This window comes from Primulina tabacum, chromosome 7 (assembly GCF_025594145.1).
Source record: "Primulina tabacum isolate GXHZ01 chromosome 7, ASM2559414v2, whole genome shotgun sequence".
Classification (NCBI taxonomy): domain Eukaryota; kingdom Viridiplantae; phylum Streptophyta; class Magnoliopsida; order Lamiales; family Gesneriaceae; genus Primulina; species Primulina tabacum.
In genome coordinates, this window is record NC_134556.1 from 22,910,349 (window position 1) to 22,922,880 (window position 12,532).

The 12,532-nt window shown below is 38.5% G+C and overlaps 1 protein-coding gene across 1 annotated transcript; it reads left to right on the forward strand.

Annotated features, from left to right (window-relative positions):
• The first annotated feature begins 270 nt into the window (after nucleotides 1–270).
• On the forward strand, nucleotides 271–1,740 carry LOC142550606 (uncharacterized). Its single transcript, XM_075659680.1, has 4 exons — nucleotides 271–438; nucleotides 526–897; nucleotides 1,006–1,281; nucleotides 1,519–1,740. Exons 1-4 carry the CDS (start codon nucleotides 271–273, stop codon nucleotides 1,738–1,740), a joined length of 1,038 nt encoding a protein of 345 aa, XP_075515795.1.
• The last annotated feature ends 10,792 nt before the right edge of the window (nucleotides 1,741–12,532 follow it).

Here is a 12,532-nt window from a genome sequence, read left to right on the forward strand (position 1 = left end):
TTCAATTATTATGATATGTTATGTGTGGAAATGGTTTTAAACTAATATGTATTATAGGATCATGCCGCCTAAACGTAAAGCATCAGAAGGGGAGGATAGTTCATCATCTAGAGTGGTTGATGAATTTAGCAAGTTACTGAAAGAACAGGCCAAGGTACACGGCGAACAAATCCAGCAGCTCTTGCAGATGCAGAATGCAGGGCGAGGGAGAGAGAGAGAGCAATGAGGCCCGAGCCCAGTAGTGAAGGCCCATACAAAAGATTTCGAAAGATGAATCCACCTGAATTTGATGGTAGCACTGATCCCATGGTCGCCTTGGAATGGGTCAAAGCTGTGGAGACTATTTATGATTATCTTCAGTTTGAAGATAAAGATCGAGTCAGCTGTGCCATTTTTCTACTAACCAAGACGACGAGGATTTGGTGGGACGCCACCAAGGTATAAGTTAATGTCTCGGAACTCAAGTGGCAAGAGTTTAAAGATTTATTCTACGACAAATATTTTTCTCGAGATATTCGAAGTCAGAAAGTGAAGGAATTTCTAGAACTGAGGCAAGGTAATATGTCAATGCAAGAGTATATTCTCAAATTCGAAGAGGGGTGTCAGTTTGCCCCATATCTGGCCAGTAATTACATTGAAAAGGGCGAGCATTTTCTGAGAGTTGTCCGAGCTGAATTTAAAAGAGAAGTTTGTATGTATAAAGCTGCTTCATATAAAGAGATTGTTGAAAAATCAAGGATGGCCGATCAGGACGAGACGGAAATTGAAAGAGAAACCCAAGTTTTTTCTACTAAGGTCCAAGGATCCGGATGGAAAGGTAAGGGCAAGTTCAGAGGCAAAGAGAAAGAGGAGCATCGACCCAAAGCTCCTATGCCACCGCCTGCATATGATCGACCTGTATGTCCAAAATGTGACAAAATGCATACATGTGAGTGTTTGGTTGGAAGTAATTGATGCTTTCGTTGTGGAGGTGTTGGAAATGTAATCAGAAATTATCCATTAAAGGGTGAGAAAGGGAAGGATAGGGTTCAAGGCAGAATCTTCACAATGACCAAAGAAAGCGCAAATCCTAATTCTTCTGTTATATCAGGTACTATCTTAATTTCAGGCAAGGCCGCTATTACATTACTTGAAACTGGAGCTAAACATTCCTTTATTTCTGAAATTTTCTTGCGCTCCTTGAATGTTGTTCCATCTTATGAACCCCTCCACATTAGTATTTTGTTCCCATCGGGAGACGAAATATGGCCTTCTAGTATTATTAAAGGTTGTACAGTACAAGTAAATGAGAAAATCTAATTTGCTGATCTTATTATTATTCCCATGGTTGCGTTTGATGTTATTTTAAGAATGGACTAGCTATCGTCATATCGTGCCGTTATTGACTGTGTGGCTAAGACGGTGCGATTTCCTACAGAAGATGATGATAGCAGGATTTTCCAGAGTTCAGGTATTTCACTTGGCACTCCTTGTATTTCTTGTCTCAAAGCTCAGTAAATGTTATCAAAGGGGTGTCAGGGGTTTTTAGCTGCTATGATAGATGTGAATACTGAGATGACAATGAAGTTGAATGAGATTGAGGTAGTTCGGGATTTTCCTGACGTATTTGTAGATTATGTGCCTAGATTGCCACCTGACTATGAAGTTGAGTTTGTGGTTGACGTGGTTCCAGGTACTGCTCCAATTTCAAAACTTCCTTACCGAATGGCCTCGACTGAAATGAAGGAGCTTAAGAATTAGTTGCAGAATCTATTAGACAAAGGCTTTATTCATCCGAGTTCTTCTCAGTGGAGAGCTCCAATTTTACTTGTCAAAAAGAAAGATGGATCTTTGCGGTTGTGCATTGATTACAGAGAGATCAAAAAATTCACGATCAAGAATAAATATCCATTGCCAAGGATTGACGATCTCTTTGATCAGCTACAGGAAGCCACATTGTTTTCAAAGATTGACTTGTGTTCTGGTTATTATCAACTGAAAGTTAGGGAAGCCGACGTCCCTAAACCTGCATTCAGAACCAGGTATGGCCACTATGAGTTTTTAGTCATGTCATTCGGGTTGACGAACGCTCCGTCGGTCTTCATGGATCTAATGAACCGTGTCTTCAAGCCATATCTGGATAGCTTCATTATCGTTTTCAATGACGATATCCTGATTTATTCCAAGACTCAGGAACTTCATGCCGAGCATCTCAGAACTGTATTGCAGTTATTGAGGGAAAAGCAGTTATACGCAAAGTTGAAAAAGTGTGAATTCTGGTTAGAGCAAGTATCATTTCTAGGCCATATCGTTTCGAGAGACGGCATTGCAGTGGATCCCATGAAGATTGAAGTGATTAAACAATGGCTTATTCCTACGACAGTCTCTAAGGTGCGTAGTTTTCTTGGTTTGGCATGTTATTATCGACGTTTTATTTCCAATTTCTCCAAAATAGGCCTGCCACTAACCAATCTGACGAGGAAAGCGATGAAGTTTGAGTGGACAAACGAATGCCAACACGGATGTCAAATGTTGAAAGACAAGTTGACATCAGCCCCTATCCTAGCACTTCTGTGCGGCACTGAAGATTTTATTGTATACAATGATGTGTCAAAGATGGGACTTGGAGCTGCACTGATGCAGCGTGGGAAAGTAATCGCATATGCTTCTCTTCAGTTGAGAGACTATGAGTAGAATTATCTCACCCACGATCTTGAATTGGCGGCTGCGGTCTTCGCATTGAAAATATGGAGGCATTATCTGTATGGCGAGAAATATAAAGTTTTCACAGACCACTAGAGCTTGAAATATTTATTCTCACAGAAGGAACTCAATATGCGGCAGAAGAGGTGGTTAGAACTTGTTAAAGATTATGATGTGACCATTAGCTACCACCCAGGTAAAGCAAACGTTGTTGCAGATGCTTTGAGACGCAAGTCAGTTTCTTCTTTGAGATCTTTGATTCAGAAGCCCTTGTTATTTGATCTTCAGAGGAGCGAGAACGGTATAGTAGAGCAAGAGACCATCGCTAGACTTTCAGCTTTCGTTATTCGACCTACGTTGACAGATAGGATACGACGAGAGAAGCCTAATGACAATCAGTTGGTGGAATTGCGATCCAAAGCCGATGAAAAAGGAAATAAGAGTTTGTGATGAACATTGATGATTTGTTAACGTTGAGAGGTCCCATATGTGTTCCCAGTGGTAATGACATTCGTCGAAATGTTTTGACAGAAGCTCATACCGCGCCATACACGATACATCCAGGTATCATCAAGATGTATCAGGATCTTCCACGTCTACACTGGTGGCCAGGTATGAAAAATGATACTGCAAAGTCTATATCCGAATTTCTAACATGTCAGCAGGTAAAGATTGAGAATCAAAGACCTGCTGGAAATTTGCAATCTCTCCCAATACCTTAGTGGAAGTGGGAGCACATTACCATGGACTTTGTAACGGGACTTCCAAGAATGCGAAAGGGTTACAACTCCATCTGGGTGATTGTTGACTGGTTAACTAAGTTGGCTCATTTTCTTCCGGTCAAGGCGACGTTTACAATGAACCAGTATGCTGAAGTCTATGTAGCTGAGATTGTGAGACTTCATGGTATCCCTGTGACAATTGTATCTGATCGTGACCCGAGGTTTACTTCTGAATTCTGGAAGAGCTTGCGCAGAGCCTTGGGCACCAGATTGGCTTTTAGCACAACATATCATCTTCAGAGTGATTGGGCAGTCAGAGAGGGTGATTCAGATTCTTGAAGATATGCTACAAGCCTGCACAATTGATTTTCATGGTAGCTGGGATTCTAAATTCCGACTTGTGGAATTTATGTATACCAATAGTTATCAGGCGACGATTGGCATGGCACAATATGAGGCATTGTACGGCAGGAAATATAGGTCAACGTTGAACTGGGATGAAGTCGGTGAAAGAAAGATGTTAGGACCAGAATTGTTCCAACAGACAACTGATGTGATTGCTTTAATCCAGGACAGAATGAAGACGGCCCAATCCAGATAGAAAAGTTATGCTGATATCTGAAGAAGGCCTTTAGAGTTTGAAAATGGAGATCACGTATTTTGTCAAAATTGCTCCTCTCAAAGGCATTATGAGATTTGGAAGGAAAGGAAAGCAAAGCCCAAGATTTATCGGCTCATTTGAAATTCTAGACATGATTGGAGAAAGAGCATATCGTCTAGCATTACCGCTGGACTTGGATAGAGTCCACAATTTATTTCGCGTCTCAATGCTCAGGAAGTACATCTCGAACCCTTCCCATGTTCTTAGACATGAACCGTTGGATCTGATTCCGAACTTGACTTATCAAGAAGTACCGATCCAGATTTTAGATCGCAAGGTTAAAGTACTAAGGAATAAGGAGATCGGCATTATCAATATTCTTTGGCGTAATCAGTTGGTTGAAGAAGAAACGTGGAAGCCAGAGGAGGAAATTAAGCAGCGATATCCTGAGTTATTCGAATGGTAATGGAAATTTCAGGGACGAAATTTCTTAAGGATGCGAGAATTATAACGCCCAGACATTCGTATGCATATGATGTAAGGTAATGATTATGATTAAGTATGTTCATTATTCCTTTTATGGTTTATTATGATGATAGTTTTGGATATGTGATGTAATGTTGATGGTTTATGGCTTCAAGTTATTATATGAATGGTAATGAATGATATAGAATGGATAGAGAATGGATGGGTAGAATAGAAAGTTGATTTTGATTCAAATAGGTAATGAAAATGTAGAAACTGTAAGAAAACTGTGGCAGCAGTTGTGGTTTTTGGCATAATGATTATTATAATTATCCAAAAAGTTTGAGGCAACTTCCATTAGAAAGATAATATATAAGGCTATAATTTTCATGTTTTGACTTTTGTTCAAATCATTAGGGAAGACGAGCCAAAAGTGGCCCGAAGTGTAATGTGTGTATTGTCGTTTCTACATTGATACATGTTGGCAGCATGAGCATAACGTTTTACTCAAACCTTCAAATTACATGAGGCCAATTGGAGATGCAAGCTAAGACATAGAGCTATATTCTTCTTGTTTAACACTTTTTCTAGTTATGATAGGAAGAGGCGGTTTGGAAGCGATCTTTAATGTAGCTGTGCGCAGAGTGTGTCAGAGAGGTAAGATTTGACCGCCCGAGCGCAGCTCGGTCTAGATTTTGGGTTTTGGAGAGTAAAGTCATCGCTAGGGCGGTAAAATTGACCGCCCAAGCGCCCAGCACAGTGTAAAAACGTGGTATGGTATTTTTCGGCATAAAATCGAAGGAGACTCATTATTTCCTCATTTTCCTTCTCTTCCTTTCTCTTCTTCATCGATTTAAGGCTAGGGTTCTTAATCTTCTTCTCCTCTCATTAAATCAAGCAATTAATCTTCAATCAGGAGTTGGAACTTCACCCTTTTAGTGAAAGGAGCAAAGGTAAGTGGTTTTTCTTCTTGTTCTTGAGTTATTGATATATGGTGAATTTGGGGGATGATAGTTGTGATTGATGTATCGGGTTAAATGATAATTTAAGGTTATTATTTGGGTATTGATGTTTAGTTATTGGGTTTATTATTGTAGGATGATCGTCAAGGTTTAGGAAACCAATTGCTTCAAGTGTTGTAAGTGGAATCATTTCTTAAATGCATCACATGATCCTACATGTATGTGTTTTGATGATTTTATGACGTTAGCTCCTTTCAATTTCTATTCATGATATATATGTAAATATGTATATATGGTAGTGCAATTATATGCATTTTTGCATGGAAGGAGTTAAACTTTAAATGATGCCTCTAATGTGTTCGATAAAATGCCTTAGTGAAGTTTTATATGATTGAATGATTGGATTGATAGTGATAGTAGCGGTGTTGCCTCTGGAGATTCTAAATCTGCAATGTAATTGGCCAAATGATGATGAAAACATGTATTCTCTTATAAGATGCATTTTATGCAGAGATACACGTCCCTCTTATAAGATTCGTTTTTACGAAGAGGATTAGCAATGGATGAACTATCTTATAAGAACTATCAATTCTTCAGTTAATCAATGAAAATGAATATCATCCCTATATATTGTTGTATTATGATTCTTGACGGATGATAATAAATGATGTTTCAACGTTTATGAAATGAATAGGATAATGTTTTCAACAAAATGGAATTGAGGCTACATTTTATGTTTTATAATAAAATGATATATATGTATATTGTTAGTATTGATTCCATTTGCTGAGTTTTATACTCATTCCAGTTATGTTCATGTGATGCAGGTACAGATAAGAAGGACTAATCATCCCTGATTTGTCGAAGGGAGAGAAGAGCATACGAACTTTGGAGATTTCGATTGGATGCTACTTTTGATGTGTCAAGCTTTTGGTTATTTTGGGAAACATTGAAAATCTTGTTTTGGTATTTGAATTATAAATATGTGTAGATACTATATTAACAGATATCTAATGTATATGAAAATCTTTTGCATGTGTTTTATGTGTTGCTTGAGGCAAGTGGCACGTTCTAATTGCGGGGAGATGCTGCCCAATTTTTTAAAAAATTACACCTTTTCTCCAAATTATAATTAAAAGCTTCCGTACTTATTATGAATTTTAGTCACGAGTGTTACATTAAATATTTTAAAAACTAGATTGGATTGCATGGTGGTTATGTTTGGAACTGGACGAGTTTATGAATTTGGTTAATGGGAGTTAAGAAAGGCTAAAAAAAATTGATTTGTGGTAGTCTAATGCTACCCTGGGATAACTTATTAATTTTATACGCTAGTATTAATTAAGCATTAAGGATACGTAATAATGCGACATTCGTTTCAATGAGAAAATTCCATGGTCTTAGGCCTCAACTATATTGTAACTGGGAAATGAATAGTTTAAGCATGTAATTGATGCTGGAAGGGTTTTATGATTTCGGTAGAAGATCGATATTTTATATTTTGGGTTTTATGGATTGACACTACTCGAATTTAAGATTTGAAAAAAATTGATATTTGGGATGTACTTGTAATAGTTAAGTTACATTATTTTGGTATCGTAAGGTAACGATTCGATTCCAGGATCTTAGGCTAATATTATTATGAGGTTGAGATATGGTTTAACTTTTAAGTTTATTACCGAGGATGGAAGTCGATTAGTAATCTTTGGTGCTAATATCTCTTAAGTCGAACTACATAAATGATAATGTAATAGGTTGGTGAACAACTTGAGTATATTGTAAGAAAAGTAAAGTGCGATAAGTTTGGACCGCCATTACTAATATTGGGAATTGTGAGAAATGTCAAAATTCGAGGTCATAATAGAATAGAACTAAGTTACCATAAGTCGTTTTAAGTTGCGATTCGCAAACGAGGATTTTAATACGAAATTTAATTAGGATTAAGGAGACATAAGGACAGCCTAACACTTATTTTATCGGAGTAGCGCAGCGGAAGCGTGGATTATTGCAATACTAGAATAAAAGTCTAAACTATTTTTTTATCGAAGATAAGCGAACTTTGGGGACGAAATTCAATTTAAGCAGGATAGATTGTAACGTCCCAAAAATTTGAAGGTCCACCTAAACCGCATGCATGCAAGTTATTAAATTTTTTTTGTATATAATTAAATTATTTTAAATTCCTTTAATGCATAATTACTGCATGGTTAGGATTTATTTCACGATTATTTTAAACTTTCATGCATTAGGATTTAACTTGCATTTCGCTCTCGAACGAGGATCGGAGACCGGAGATATTTAGGAAAAATATTTTTATTGAATAAATTATTTTTAATTATTTAATAAGAGGGGTTTTAAGTATGATTTTTGAAAATGAGCATTGGCTGGGTATTTTTACCCGTTGGGCTATATTTTTAACCGGTACACAAATTTTATCGATTCAGAAGACTTTTTGAGGGTTCATGCAATATTTTCAGAAATGTATCAAAACGAGATATTTTTTGGGGTGTTTTTGGCCTTGTTGGGTTTAATTCTAAGCTTAATGGGTTCCAAACCATTTTTATCACTTAATTTTCATATTAGGGCCCATTAATGCTTAATTAATCTATTTAACATACCCATTAAGCAACCCTAAACCTACCCCTACATTGCAGCCTTCCCCTATCCTCCCATCAGCAGCCATCCTCTCGGTTTTTGCAGCAGCAACTTCGGCCATAGCTTATTCCTTCAAGAAAGCTTCTCCCCGCCTCTCTGGTTCACGCCCCGCGCGTACTTCTTCGAGTTTTCGATCACATTTCATTTTCTCCTCATATACATCATAAGTATACTGAAGTTTATGTATTTGCATGAAAATTTTATGATCTACCTTGTGTATGCATTTTTATATAATTTTAATGTGAAAAATTTGCCTTTTTCATTGAATAATGCTCCCGTTTTATGACTCTTGTGCAAGGGGACCGCTGATTTTGGTTACTAAGGGGTTGTGAATGCTATAATTTATGGTGTCTAGGGGCTGGAGTTTGGAGAGGGTCGAGATTGTGCATAGGCCGAGGGTTACATCTTGGTTGCTTGAGTCGGGGTTGGCTCGATCGTTAGTTTTGGGTGCGCAGGCTGTGAAATGGTCGTCCCTAACCCTAGAACAGACCCAAGTGGGTCTGAGCCGTGGCCTAGAGTGCTTCGAACATGGCTGGAGTTGGTGGAAAAATCGGTCAAGCGAGTGTGAGTCAAGTATGCCGCGGGTGGGGGTTCTTGGGAGATTCTCGGCTTTTGATGTTTTGGCAGAGAGGGGTCGGTCTAGTAGGGTCCTAAGGTTGTCTTGGAAGGGCTGGTCTGTGGCTGGTCCTAGCCGGTTAGGTACAGGGTCGATGGTTTGGGTTTACGGTTGCGACTAGGGTTTTGTTTGTTGTTATCATAATTCCAGCAGCCTTTAGTCTTGTTTTCATGCATTGTGGCTGGGCTGGAATGTATGTTTTAAGGGCTGGTTGGGAAAAATTAAGACATGATTCGAGTTGAGAAATATTTGGTTTAGTTTCGGGTTAAAACGGGGACCCCGGTCCAAATTTTAAAACGAATTGTTTAAGTTTGAAACGGGCTCGAGTCTAAGTCTAAGAAATACTTATAAATATGTTTTGGGATGTTTTTAGGAGTTTGGTAAGCTTCAGGTCGAAATGTAGTGGTCCATGGTAAAATGTTCATTTTGGGTTTCCAGGGGCAAAATGATCATTTTGCATAGGAGTCGAGATTTTTGTCTTGTCAACACCCTGAACAGAATTTGGCTTGTTTTATTTATATGTTTTGTATCACGAACATTATCTTTATGAAATTATGAAAATATTTTACATGCTTGATTTTAAAAAAAAATTTTTTATATCCATGATTTTGTTAATTGACGAAAACGTTGTTGTTTTTGAAGGATGATAATTGGTTGTGACTGACGATATATGTGTACGATGATGATGGTCCTAGGCCCAGTGGATGGGTAATACTGTCGCTGAGGTCCGACAGCCGCCGGGTACCGGGGTTATTTGTAGATGGATTCATCAAATAGAGCTGATACGATAGAGTTGATACGGAAGTCACAACTAATGAACTGAATTAAATTAAAGTAAATGTATCTTGTTCCAGTATTTTTCATTGTTGCATGTTATGTATATGTATTTGCTATTAACAATACATGTGTGTTGAGTATTTAGAGTCACTAGGTGTGTGTGATGAAGGTGAGCATTTTGAGGAGGGGACTGGAGGTGCCGAACTCTTAGTAGGCAGGGCTGGATGTGCGTACACGACCCGAGTACCACACTTTTCCGCACATAACGTTTTATGAGCTTTGAGTCGACATGATCGGTTTTATACGTTATTATGATATGATATCTATTTTCAGAATTTTACTCGTTTTATTTTGTTAATGCATGGTTGAAGGCCGTGTTGGCAAATTTTAAACTGCAGTGTTTGGATTGTCATTTGATTACGGTTATTTTCAATGGGGTATTTTTCAGTAGTCCTGCATGCATCCCCTCCTAGACCCTAGGACCCTACTGGACCAACCCCTCTCAAGGACACGGCCCCTTGCTTGCTACCAAAACGGCAACAGCCGAGAATCGCCCAAGAACCCTCACCCGCGGCCTACTTAACTCACGCTCGCTCGACCAATTTTTCCACCAAATCCTGCCATGTTCGAGCCACTCTAGGCCACTGCTCAGACCCACTAGGGTCTAGTCCAATGCTAGGGATGACCTTTACACACCCGGTGCACCCAAAACTTCCGATCGAGCCACCCACGACTCATGCAGCAGAGATGTAACCCTCGGCCTATGCACAATCTCAACCCTCTCAACACTCCAACCCTTAGACACCATAAATTACAGCGTGCACATCCCCTTGGTAACCAAACTCAGCAGTCCCCTTTGAACAAGAGTCATAAAACGTGAGCATTAGTGTGAGAACTCAGAATTTCCAAAGCAAATCATGTAAGAAATAAAACTTGAAATTATGCTCAAAACTTTAATCTTAACATTAAAACTAAACTATAAACTCAAAATTTCAGCTAACATGGCTCGAGGGAGAAACTCAAAAGCTCGAGGAATAGCTCAAAGGGGATCTACGTTGTAAGAAACCACAACAATCGAAGAGTCATCACCGGAAGAGTAAACCCCCAGCTGAAGGACTCAATATTCTAACTCAAGAAAGCTCAACCTTGCTTTTCCTAAAATCACCAAAAAAGGAGCTAAGGGAAGAGTTAAAGGAATGGACAAATTTAATGTGTAGGAAATAACTCTTGAGTTGATCAATGTGACCCTTGATGCTTGGTTAACCTTGACCACATTAACTCCTTGCTTCAAAATCAAGGGGGGGGGGGCCAAATGGGAAGGGGAAAAGGCAATCTTTCACCTATAAATAAAACCAATAAACAAAAAAAAAGGCTACAAGAAAATCAGTCACCTCCCCATCCAAGTAAACCCTCGGCCACCATTAGTAATGAAGAAGAAGAAAGCGTTGTGCCGGCAATCTCATACTGTTATCGTCAACAATACCATCGTGAAATCCCTATCAAAATTTCGGCCATCACCTGTCCGAGTTTCAGCAACCTTCGCACAACCGAGTCAACAAGCGTCGCATTATACCGTAGAAATTCAGTAAGTGGGTTTTTGTTATGTACTTTTCTTGTAAACTTAAAATTTGTATAAAAATATGATGACATACTTGTATGTGTGTCCATTTGTGAAAAATGATATTAAAATCTCGATCGATGTACGATATGTTATTTCTGGTTTCGATGTTCTTTGATTCCGCTGAGTCCTTTCACAATTCTGTTAAGTTCTATTCGATAAATCTGATTCTTTGGTACACTGTTACAATTTGAGTTGAATATGGAATGAAAATTGTAATTATGTCTAGCCCCCATCAGTGGGTATAAAATTGTGTTCTGGCCCCCATCAGTGGGTATAAAACTGTGTTCTGGCATCACCCCTTGGAGGACTAACATATGGAGAAAAAATTGACCATGGAAAATGAGATGAGTAACAATGTTGTGTTTGATTTGTTCCGTCCAAATTTTCTGATAATCTCTGCCTCACATTTCGAATTTGATTCGGTTCCGTTATGATAAGTCAATGTAATAAGTTTTGAAAGTCTGTTAAAAGATGCCTTTAAAATTCTATTTATGTATTTGTGAATATCGATCGGTCCCCACTTGTTGATTGTTTCCCAAAACACTCACTCCTTATATCTTTCACTATATAAGAATGAGGAGCAATAGAATGAGGAAGAACAAGAGGCATTCTGGGGCAGATGATTGCACCGAAAGATCAAGGATCAAGATTTCACATATTCTTTTCTCTTTCGCTTCGGCAAAATTATTGATGTAATTTTATTCCATTGTCATTGTAAAAACAATATATATTAATGAAAAATACTGGTTTGTTTTGGCTATTTTCTACAAGGCTTATTGTTTTCAAGTAATTGTTAAACAATGTCGGATGTCACCGATTCCTTGGTCTAGGGTCGTGACATTTTAGTGTTATCAGAGCCGTCGGGTTCATAATCCCGCTGAGATTTTTATAGACAAAATTTGACGAATTTTGGCAAAAGCCTGGTGCATTCCTATCTGAAATAAACTCACCCATCGGATTCATTCACGTCTTATGTCGTCGTGTCAAAATATCCTTCGAAATTCAAATTCTATCTCCTTCAATCATTCTGAAAATTCTTAGTACAGAAAATTCCACGACAACTGTATTTCCATTTTTTGTGCCTTTCTATCCTTTATTACTGTTCTTAAATTTTTCCTCGATTTATTTTAGGAAATGGCTGCTCCAAGAACCCGTGCTCAAGTTGCCCTTCGCATGTGACAGCTCACCATTGATAATCAAGCTAGGGAAATTGCAACTCTGAAGGCTCAACTCGTCAAGGAGAAATAAGAAAAACAAGAACTTATAGAGATCAAGAACCTACTCCAGACTGATGTGCAGCCACTCACCCATCACCTAGACTTGGCTGAAAGCCAACTTTTTTTGGTCCCTACTAATTCATTCAGTATCGAGCACCTAGCTACCTTGAACCGGGAGTTACTAGAGAGAGTGGAGACTGTGCTACTCGTGCTC

Bases quoted from the DNA above. Each gene is read 5' to 3' on its own strand.
- LOC142550606 (XM_075659680.1), top strand. From the start codon at position 271: ATGAATCCACCTGAATTTGATGGTAGCACTGATCCCATGGTCGCCTTG. The intron at 439-525 runs GTATAAGTTAAT...ATTCGAAGTCAG, and splicing joins TTTGGTGGGACGCCACCAAG to AAAGTGAAGGAATTTCTAGA. The intron at 1,282-1,518 runs GTAAATGAGAAA...AAGGGGTGTCAG, and splicing joins TTAAAGGTTGTACAGTACAA to GGGTTTTTAGCTGCTATGAT.